Source organism: Chenopodium album, chromosome 3 (genome assembly GCF_948465745.1).
Source record: "Chenopodium album chromosome 3, dcCheAlbu1.1, whole genome shotgun sequence".
Classification (NCBI taxonomy): Eukaryota; Viridiplantae; Streptophyta; class Magnoliopsida; order Caryophyllales; family Amaranthaceae; genus Chenopodium; species Chenopodium album.
In genome coordinates this window covers 33136523-33148199 of record NC_137836.1, presented here as the reverse complement: position 1 = coordinate 33148199, position 11677 = coordinate 33136523, and the positions used below count along the sequence as shown (strand labels likewise).

Below are 11677 nucleotides of genomic sequence, written 5' to 3'. Positions count from 1 at the left end.
TTCTTATTATTATTTTTGCTTCTTATAGGCTTGGGGATATTCGTACTTGCCTTTCTTAGCCCCCAGGATGCTCGGGGCTACTCGTTTTCCTATCGGCCATCGACTGGTCACGATTAAAAAAAGACGAGCCACTTCAGCCGGCGACTTTCCCTAGAGGACCCTTTCGGCGACTCGTGCGTCGGCGAGTATTTCAACCACTTGTGCATCTTTTTGATTTTTTGTTTATTTTCTGATGATTTTTCATGTAGCTGTGTTTAAGTCTGTCGGAATTCAAGATTCAATCTCAACCTGAGGCTGAAACAAGCCCTCCTATATATGTGGCTCAGCTCTGGAATGGGAAGTTGTGGGATAATGAGGAGTTATTGAAATGGTTTTCACAGAGAGAGGCTCACTGCATTAAGTCTCTCATGATTCCTCTTTCAGGAGGAGGTGATGAATGGTGCTGACATTATTCAAAGGATGGGAATTTCACGGTAAAAAATGCTTACAATATCTCACTTGCTGAAAAAGAAAGTGGTCAAGCTATGTCGTCACGTGAGGTTGTCTGTTTTGATTGGAATTTGATCTGGAATGCTAAAATACCTCCAAAAAAAAGCATTTTGCTTGGCGATTGGTCATAGGAAGTATTGTTGTGAGGAGCAATTTAAAGAAAAGAGGCCTTATAACTAATGCTACTTTGTCCTATGTGTGGTGAGGGAGACGAAACCATGATTCACCTCATTGCCCACTGCTCGTAAGCCAAAAAGGTATGGTACCACTCTCCTCTTTGTATTGATTCTACAATTTTTGTGGGCAATCATGTTAGTGAGTGGTGTATGTCAATGAGGAGCTTGTTGTTGAATGTTGATTGGGGTAATCTGTTTTGGGGATTAGTATGGGGAATTTGGTTGAGACGAAATAAGTGGGTTTTTGAGAAACAAAAAAGGGAGGTGGAGGAGGTTTTTTTTTTTTTTTTTTTTTTTTTTTTTTTTTTTTTTTAATGGGGCTTATTAGGGAGTATGAACATGCTTTGGAAGCTAGCAATCTCAGTATGGGAGAACCAAAACTTAAGACCAGCTGGGAAGCTCCGGTAAAAAGGGTGCTAAAAATTAATTCTGATGTTGCGGTCTTCAGTGACTCAACTGCAGGGCTGAGAGGGGTTGCTCGTGACTTTGAGGGTGATGTGTTGGCTGCTATGTGCGTGAAAATTAATGGCAGCCTTGCTAGTGATGTGGGCGAGGCAACGACGATGCATTTCGCTTTGTCCATAGCCATGGAGGCCGGGTTTAGAAGCTTTGTTCTCGAGACCGATAACCTCAAGCTCTTCCATCATCTGAATAAAGTACTTGTCTCTCCTACTGAATTTGGACAATGTGGTTAAAGACATGATTTTCTTGGCCAATTCTTGTGCTTTTGTATCTTTTGCTTTTGTGAAAAGGGAGGGAGATAGAGTTGCTCATGACTTAGCTAATCTTTGTAAGAGCTACAATGAACTGAGGGTGTGAGTTGAGGAATATCCTCAAGAAATTTCTGGCAGTGTGTTGTCTGACTTGGAGGCTTTATCTCTTTAATTTATTGCGTTTGCTTTTTGTAAAAAAAAAAAATCTTTTTCTTGACAATTTCTTCTAACATTTTAATTGGAAGAACGGCATCGACACAACATAGTGAACAAAATTGAACATACCATGAAGTAGTTTGGATTGGATGTTGCACGCCCCCTCTGGTTTGCTAACTTATGTCCACCCTCCATAGTCCACATATGAAATTACCTGTCGGCCCAATTCCACAAATAAAATTTTGGCTGTTGCCCCTCGAAACCTCTTTTTTCCCACACTCGGACTCTTCCAAGTTCCACCCCATCTTTCACCCTTCCTCGCCCTCGCCCCCCCCCCCCCCCCCCCCCCCCCCCCCCCCCAAAAAAAAAGAAACTCTCACGAAAAACTAATCGACCAAAATTAACAAAACTCAGGCAAGTTCTTCACCAAAACCCCATCTCCGACGCCGTAATCGTTAGAGGATGCCGCCGAAACAGCAGCAATCGAAGGCCGATCTAGCGAAGAAGCAGAAACAAGTTGAGGATAAGACTTTTGGTCTTAAGAACAAGAGTAAGAGCAAAAATGTTCAGAAATATGTTCAGAGCCTCAAACAATCCGTCCAACCTAAAGTTGACTCTAAAAAGACTGATGCTAAGGTTCTCTACCTTTCAATTTTTTAAATTTTTATTTTTTTTTTTCCGATTCATGCAGTTGTTTATAATTGTTATCGATTTTTTTTTTTTTTTTTTTTTGTTTTTTTTTTTTCCAATTTTTTTTTTGTATTTAAATATATATATATTTTTTTATTAGTGAATATATGATGGCAATTTTTTTAACTGATTCATACTGGGTTTACTCTCTTTGGAATTAGTTTTTAAATTGGATTTACTTTCGTGTACTAAGGATATAACATCTGATTTATAATATTTTCGGTATAATAGTTGTGGTTCTTTGTCATTGTTGTTGCTGTTTTTTTTTTCCCTAAATCTTTGTTGATGGGGCAATTGCATATTGAGAAATTTAGTCATAAACCACTAGGGTTCACTTTATGTGTAGCAACTTACGAACATCCTAAAATAATATAGTGGGAGTATTTGAATTTCGGGATTTCAATTTGTCAATTTTTGATTGGCATTGAAACATCCTGAGTATTGAAGTCTGAGTATGCCACGGCATTAATATTGCACGCGCATAGGCATATTGTCAATAATAATGTTGGTTGTCTGAATTGCAGAAAAAGAAAGAAGAAGAGAAGGCGAGGGAAAAGGAGTTGAATGATTTGTTTAAGATTGCTGTTACCCAGCCTAAAGTTCCAGTTGGTAATACATTTATTTTTTTGATTTGATGATGGATTTATCTATTTCTTAACTGTTTTCCAATTCATTGCATGTTTTATTATGTTTGTTGTGGTTTTGGTGAAGTATTTACCATGTTAGCTTTTGTGCTTGATCAGGTGTTGATCCCAAGTCTATACTGTGCGAATTTTTTAAGGTAGGGCAGTGTACAAAGGGTTTTAAATGCAAATTTTCACATGATCTGAATGTGCAAAGGAAAGGAGAGAAGATTGACGTTTACTCAGATAAGCGTGATGATGGTGAGTAATTGTATTTGATGTTGTGATGTTAAATGTTTGATGTTGTAATTGTATTTGATGTTAGTTTATGGTTTAAATTATGTTTTAAACTGCATAGAATATTGTCTTTTGCCTTGTATTTTGTTGATTGGATTTTTTGTGGGCATTTATCTTTTTTCTTTCAAGGAACAATGGAGGAATGGGATCTAGAAACCTTGGAAAAAGCTGTGGCAGAGAAGAGCAAGGAGTACAATCAGAACAAACCAACCGATATTGTAAGTCTTTTTCATTGTTATTTAGATGTTTAAATGTAATCTTTGGTCTACGCCCCTCATCCCCTGTTTAAGTTGTGATAAATTTTTTAATTTGTCAAGTTAGTCTTGTAATTGTAAAATGTCATTTGGCATGAGTAGTTAATATCTAGCATTGTGAGCTTCCCATTGTTTAAGAAGCTGTGAATTTTCTTCTTGAAATGTGAGCTGAGTAATGCTATACTATTTTTGTCTCTCTTAGACTTTTGACTTAGATGTCACCTGTCACAAATTGTTGAAGTTGTGATGTTAAATGTTCCTGTGAGAAAACTGAAGTTATACTTTATTATGATGTATGAGAGGATGTGATTGATACTTCTTCTGCTTGGAGTTGTCTTGCCGAACTTTTCGATCCCTGCCAAACTCTTGACTATTCAGCATATACATTGTTAACTTGATAAATTTTAATTTAGTATAATCTATCAACAATTGATTAAGATTACGCTCCCAAAAACACATACCAACTTTTCTTTTAAACAATTATGAAGTCCAAAGAATGGGTCAATTATTTTCTTATTTGCAAGATGATATTGTTTCAGTTGGTATAATGTCTTAGTGCTAACTCATATCCATTCCAAAAAAAAAATTATAATAATTATAAATGGCTGGCGGCTAGTTAGAACTCTTTAAAGTATTAGCCCAAAATTAATTAAAGTGTGCTTTCAAAATGTTGGTTGTGATTAGCTTAAATTTCATGACAAAACTATTGAAACCACTCTATATGAAGAGCATTTTATTTTGATCAAGTAAATAAACAATAAATTTGCGATTTGAAGCTACAGGGTCTTACTTTTAAAGGGCGCAAGGCGCACCAAGGCCCAGAAGGTCCTTGGAGCATAGGCACAAGGCGAAGGTGCGCACCTTTTATAGGTGAGGCGCACTTTATTAAACAAGTATAAAAATGAAATTATGAGAAAAGGTGAAAGGGGGGCCATGTGATCAATAACAAGGGTTCTTCAAATCAAATTATTGGATGTGGGATTTCTCTCTCCAGTAGAATTGAAGAAAACCTGCCTATAACGAAGTCTCCTGGTATACTTTAGGAAAAATAAACTTACACAATAGCTATGAATGCTTTAATACATAAATCGCGAAATAAGGCGCAGGAAGCCTAGAAAAAAGCGCAAAGGCGCGCACCTTTTGTAATGTCTTTGAGCCTCAAAGAGCTAAGGCGCCAACTCTCGAGCCTCACTGTGCCTTGTGCTTTTTTGAAACTAAGGCTACAATTATATAAAGCTGTATATGGTCTTCAAACTAGTAATTTTGTTGTCTTGTTTTCAAAACCTTTTCATAGTTGCAAATGTTTTGAGGTTTGCAATATCAAAAGTAATACTTGTATTACTTATGTAGGGCATATAAGATTCATTTATTATTGTTATTGTTTATTGTTTATTGCTATTGTTGTTATTTATTGTTTATTGTTGTTGTTGGTGGTGGTGGTGGTGGTGGTGGTGGTGGTGGTGGTGGTGGTGGTGGTGGTGGTGGTGGTGGTGGTGGTGGTGGTGGTCGTCGTCGTCGTCGTCTCAAAAACAAAAGTCATACAACCTACAATAAATTAGTGGGAAGCCGAGATACAGTTTGGGCCCCCACTCCTCTAGCTATAGCAAAGCCTACCCTAGTGAATATATGAGCTGCAGCACGAGCCCCAATGTCTTGCGCCATTGAGAACCTTTGAATCCGCTTCAGCAACGCAACAACCTCCTCTAAATCCCCAAGCGAAGAAAAGGAGAAGGGAATGAAACCATATCCAATCGCCAGACAACGAGCTTCATACTTAACCCGCTTCCGATGAGCCGCATCAGCCACAACCCGTCCCGGAACAAAGTCAGATAGCCCTGTCTGTGTCAAAGGAGAAGACCCTGTGAAGTCGACACATACATTACGACCACGATCCCATGAATAAAGTAACACATCGGCAGGGTCTGAGGGCCCCGTCATTCCCTCCAGACAATCCTATGTCAACTTCCTTTCTTGCTGAAATCTCAGATGTGTAGCAAATATCAACAAATGTATCCCGAACAACATTGTGCCGATGTTTAATACCAACAATGCCCGCACACGACACCGCATGGTCACTGAATACATCCCCAGTAAAAACCCGAGAGCAAGCAGAGCACGGTGTCGAGACAGAGGACAATGGAACACCCATCCGATAACACAGCACACATCGGTATGTCTTAGCGTTCATCGTCTGACCCAATCCAGAAATAGGGACTGCCAGAGCCAAGCAGAGGTGTGATCACCCTGCTGCGACTTCCACAATGCCGATTGCCGAGGAGACAAAGAAAAGGTGGATTCTGCCGAAGCGGTAACCTTTGTGAAATATATACCTGCCAATTTCTTCATGAGTTTAGGGGCAGCGACCTCACAAGGATTACCTAAAATGTCAGACTCAACCGTTCCAGTAAACAAACTCAACGCATCCGCAAAAGCTTGACCAAGACCCACAATACCAGTACGACGCAGAAGCTGCGTCTGCAACTGCAACCGGGAAGCAAGAAAAGCATAGTGACGAACATCACCTTGCGGAGTAAACACTAAGCCATCCAAACGCAAATGGTAAGGTGGCAAGCCGCCACTGCCAATCACCAAACCCGGGCCCGAAGCAGTAATAATACGCTCCAAGGAAGATCGAAGAGCCTTGTCGAAAACGCGCTGAGCCGCCTCAAATGCACCTGGAGGACAAGTACGCAAGGAAAAGTAGAGTTTAGAAACTCCAGTACATGCCCTAAGTAACAACAGCTCACACTGAGGATCTCCATAAGCGCAATGGTCTTGGTCACCCTCTGCATCACAAGCTCGCCACTAAACCCGGAATCAGAACTAACAGGATCACGAAGCAGCTTAAGACCATGCAATGGTCGAGCAATAGAAGGGGGAAAAACACCCACAAGCCTGCTACGAGGGTCTTCTGTAGGCCAGAAAACTTCAGTTTTTTCCACATTGAGATGCAACCCAAAACGAGGTCCTTCCTCCATAATCAACTGTAGAACCTTCCCTACCACCAAAGTGTCTCCAATAATAGTGCCGTCATCCAAATACCATGCCTGAATACATACATCAAAAGCATCTTTGATTTTACACACAAGAGGCTGTAAAACCAAAGAAAAAAGGAGAGGACCAAGGGGATCACCCTGCTGCACCCCCTGAGATGACCATAAGGTGTGGTCCCCATAATACAATCTGGCTGGATTAGAGTAGCAGAAATCAACCCACCGCAAAATACCCGGACAACGACGACGGACTTCACGTAACATGATCGCACGATCAACTAGATTGAAGGCATTTTGAAAATCCACCAAGAACATAGAAAGACCAACATCAGAACCACGATCCTCAATCAACCGATTCACAACATGAAGAATAACCTCACCCCTTGAAGAAACCCCAACGCCAAATTGAAGACCATCAAAGTAACTGCCCAAAGACTGGCAAACCATAACAGCACCGACCTTCGAAACCAAACGTCGCCAAACAGAACCCACATCTATAGGACGTATACCACCACCGGGCTTGATAAGTGGTGTGAGAGGTGCACTAGCAATATACTCTCCTAATTCCATAGGACATTTGCCAGCAAGAAAGAGATTAACCACCCCGGAAATAGAGGCAACCAACTCATCGGAGCAGAACCACTCAAGCAATCCATAAGGTGCTTAGCACGTAAACCATCCCTACCACAAGAAGTACCACGCGGAAAACTCTTAATCCGATCTAAAACTCTTATTATTATTATTATTATTATTATTATTATTATTATTATTATTATTATTATTATTATTATTATTATTATTATTATTATTATTATGCCTTGTATTGAACTGCCTCTGTTTCAAATCTTTTCACTCATATTTCTGATAGAGCAATAGGTTGTATTTGGAGATTAAGTACTGCTTTGATTAGTTAAACTAGGCGAGTGATTGCAATTCACAAATCACAATTTCATACTTACCTCCGTTTTTTATTAGTTGACACGTATTCCTTTGTAGGAAGTTTTTTTTAGTTGACACGTTTCCTTTTTGAGTAAGTTTTATACCTTGCTTTTTAAGTGTACCTCACTTGCTTTATCATTCTCTCTCTCTCTCTCCTCACCTTAATATGTGTGCCTAAATTGAACGTGTCAACTAAATATTGTCCTCCAAATCCTTTTTATGAATATCTCATATGAGCTGACTGCTTAATTATTAGTGAATGTGAAAATGCCATTCTGGATTAGATTCCCCCTTCACTTGGGCGCCTCGGAGATGGGTGAGTTGTAACAGCTATAGCTGAACATTGAACACTGTTGAACAAATTCTGATTTATTTGTTTCTTTTTTTTTATCCAACATAAGTACACCAATTTTCAAATGTATTTGGAAAGTTTATTTAATACAACTATGGTATTGTTAAGTGGCATAAAATAGTACTACGTATATTGGTATGGTAAAACAACCTATAATAATATTTTTATATTAACAAATGACAATTTATATTGTATTAATGTTGTAGAACAACTTGAATGTTGGATAAAAATGGGAATTCCTAAAATGACTTATAGATATAATTAAGTGAACCGCCCCCCTCCCCCCCCCCCCCCCCAAATCAATTAAAAAAGACATGAGTGAAGGGCCATGAATTCTAAATATTCTCATAGCATTACTAAATTTATGTGGATGCTTTGTAATTATTTTTTTACTCTTTTTCTAAAAATTCGAATCCAAGGAAAAAAAAAATTATTTGTTCCTTGTATTATCTATTTCACCGTCTCCGAAGTTCTGAATTGTATGTATTTTGTGACTGAGGTAGTTTGAGTCGTGTTTGATCCCAGCTTATTGGATTTTTTTGAAATATTCTGTCTTATGATGGGAGTTTCTTTAGGGCAATTGGTTATAAACTTTTAACAGTGGTCCTTGGTGGAATTTGTTACATACACTCGGGTGCACGTACACCCAACTAACTCAAGGTTAGTTTTTGATCTTCATTTGATGATTTAATGAAAAACAATTATCAAAGTGAGAACAAAATACTCATGGGTGTACAGTGCACCTAGGTTGCACGGAAACGGATACGGGTACGGAAATGGGATACGTCAAAATCAAAATTCCAAAAAACGGGTATGGCAAGGATACGGCAAAAAAAATCACCAAAATATAAATCCATAAAATGTTTTTTTTTAAAAAGAATTATTCTATACACTACAAATTAAAAGAAATATAGGTAAAAAAACAAAAAAACCACCTACTGACTACAGTTAAAAAATATATATATAAAAAAAAAACCTTACTAATACAGTAATACGAAGTACTTTATTGTTTATACTATAAAAAAAAGAAAGAAAAAAACAAAACTTACAAATATCTAAACCTCAATCAAGTTAATTGAAGAAAAGAGGAAGAGAGAGAGGCAGAGAACTGGTGGTAGAGAAGAACTCTTGAAGGTTTGCTGCTGGTCTTCGGTCGCCGGTTTCCGGCTATTGGTGTCCGTCGTATGTGGTCGCCGGAGTAGCCTCCAAGGCATCGTAGGTTGCACTTTGTAGTTGGCTTCTCCAATTTTTAGGTTTCTTGAGAAATTGAAATCAGAAAGTAAATTAGGGGTTTTTTAGTTTTAAATGGGCCGGGGACGTCAAAAAAGAAGCAAATCCATCCCCGAAACTTACCTAGAGCTGCTCCTAGCCGTCCCCAAAATATCTCCGCGTACCACTTTTCAAGGGTACGCCATGGGGATGTATCCTGGCCGTACCCGTACTGTATCCATCCCCGGTACGGGAGATGGCTGAAGATTGGGGTATCCGTGCATCATTGCGGTGCACCTTGGTGTATATAACAATCTCTTGTTCTTTGGTTGTGCTTCCCTCTAACTTCGACTCCGTTTTGTGTCGGTCTGTTATAGTGATGATATTTTTCCTAGTGCTCTTTTTTTTTTTTTTTTTTTTTTTTTTTTTTTTTTTTATAATTTTTTTAAATGGTTTATTTAAATTTGTTATTGTTAAACAATTTGAGGATCTATACAGGTATGTAAACATTTTTTGGATGCTGTGGAGAAAAAACAATATGGTTGGTTCTGGGTATGTCCAAATGGTGGTAAAAACTGTCATTATAGGCATGCTCTTCCACCTGGTTATGTACTAAAATCTCAGATGAAGGCTCTGCTAGAGGAAGAGGCTGATAAGATGCCTATTGAAGAAGAGATTGAGGAGCAGGTGATAATACTTGTTGCAGTTCATTGGCATCTATGTGGCTTAGAAGTTGTGTGAAATGAATTGGCCTCTTTGTAGTGAATGAATATGCTAACCTTTCCTTTAAATTATTGTAGCGGGCAAAAGTGAAGTCTACCACGCCCATGACTACAGAGTTGTTTAAACAATGGAAGCAGAAAAAGATAGATGAAAAGGCTGCTAGCATGGCTTCTCAGAGTGCAGAGAGAGCCAAGAATGATAGAATGAGGTATCATTTTATCCTTGGTCATCTACTTTTTTCTCATAGAAAGTAAGTATATGTAATGTGGTTTTCCTTCTTTTCAGTGGTCGAGAATTATTTTTGTCAAATGCTAGCTTATTTGTTGATGATGTTGGAGCATGGGATCAATATGAAAGGGAAGAATCTGAAAATAATGAAACAGAGGTAGGTCTTATTTTTTAATTCAAACGATGTACTTGACCTAAATTATCATCCCAGTAATTTGGGATAGTCTCTCTTAATAGCCTAAGCTTTTTTTTTTTTTTTTTGTGGGGTGGGATACTGTTATTATACTTCCACATTGAAGATATCTTAAATACTTGTTTATGCTTTGCACTCCTATTGAAAATCTGGCTTTTTTTTTTTCCACTCACATATTATCTTGTATGATTAGTCCTTGTTTACTGTGATTGGTTCTTATGTTCGTATTTGCAATTAGCCTTCTCTATCCGCCTCTTATGAGATGAAAGTCATGTTTATTCATAATCATCTAATTAACAGCATTTGTCAACATCCACATTTCTATCGCTGTTGTTAACTGTTTCTTTTATTTTGGGAAGGGAATGGTAGTATTTTATTGGCTGTTGAAATTCTGTTTATCTTTATGGGATTTCCCACTTTTCATTTTCTTTTATTTTGTTTTTGTTTTTGTAACCTGGTTTGAATTATGAATAATTGCTAGCATGTAATGATTGGTGATGCAGTTGTGGGGAATATGAAGAATTCATTTGGTAGTTGAAACAAATAAGTGCTGTGAAGGTGAATCGTAGTAAAATATTTACTTTCACTTGGATTTCAGGTAAGTGAGAAATCTGGTAAAGTGGACCACATCAATTCTGCTCATGGTGATACTGCTGCTCCTAGCAGCTCAGGTGCAATGAATGATGATGATGACGACGATGGTCTGGGTGACATAGACGATGACCTGGATATGGATGAGTTGGAAGAGCTGGAAGCTAGTTTGTCGAGAACATCTATACAAATTAAGGAGCCTAGTCCCAGTGCGTAAACCATTAAAAACTCATGCTGTCCGGCTGTCCGCACTAGTTTGTAGTGTGTTTGGATAGCAATGGTGGAGGTTGAAGGAGGGAGAAGAGGGAATGTGTTTTCCCTCTAAATCTTTCCAACTTCAGAAGGAATTGGATCCTTCACATTTCCTTGGGTTTTATTCCCCCAATATATATTCAAATAGGAAAATGGATCCCTTACTTTCCTTTCCATTTTTTCTCTTCAAATCCACTTTATCCAAACACACTGTAAATTGTGTGGGCTTCGCTTGGCAATCACCCAGGCACCCGTGATTTAGGTCTGTACCTCCCTTTTGGTGGTATTTATATAGCTATAGGCTGCATTTAGTGGTTGTTGAATCAGGCCATAAGTATTGGGAATATATGTTGTCATTTTGAGTCTCCAAGATTAATAATAATTCAATCAAGTGTTTTTTGATGCCTGGGTTATTTTTGAGTTTGGACATTAATCACTTATTGGCTCTTTTGGCTTTCTGTAACTTATCATTTGCATATGAATGCTTGCTATATATTGTCGCTTTATATCAATGATTAATCATCAGCGTTGTTTATCTTTGTTTACAGCCAATATGTATGAAGTGATTGTTGCCTTCTGATTCAGTTAACAGTGTTCTCAGTTTGTGAATGAATTAACATCATATAAGTTTAATTTGTAAACTTGTATGAGACCTTGTTTGAGGTGAATGGAGGCTCTGTATTGTCTTCCACTCTTCGGCAGAGGTGGCAGTGTAGTGAACACGGTATTTCAGCTGCTGCCTCTTTTTTTTTTTTTTTTTTTTTTTTTTTTTTTTTTTTTTTTTTTTTTTTTTTAATTT

General features: G+C 38.1%; 1 protein-coding gene across 1 annotated transcript; it reads left to right on the top strand.

The window, feature by feature from the left end:
* The first annotated feature begins 1890 nt into the window (after positions 1–1890).
* LOC145623930 (zinc finger CCCH domain-containing protein 11-like) lies at positions 1891–11413 on the top strand. Its single transcript, XM_081676852.1, has 8 exons — positions 1891–2170; positions 2749–2833; positions 2968–3108; positions 3274–3362; positions 9390–9578; positions 9692–9822; positions 9900–9999; positions 10634–11413. The coding sequence occupies exons 1-8, from the start codon at positions 1997–1999 to the stop codon at positions 10841–10843; spliced, it is 1119 nt and encodes a 372-aa protein (XP_081532978.1). The 5' UTR covers positions 1891–1996; the 3' UTR covers positions 10844–11413.
* The last annotated feature ends 264 nt before the right edge of the window (positions 11414–11677 follow it).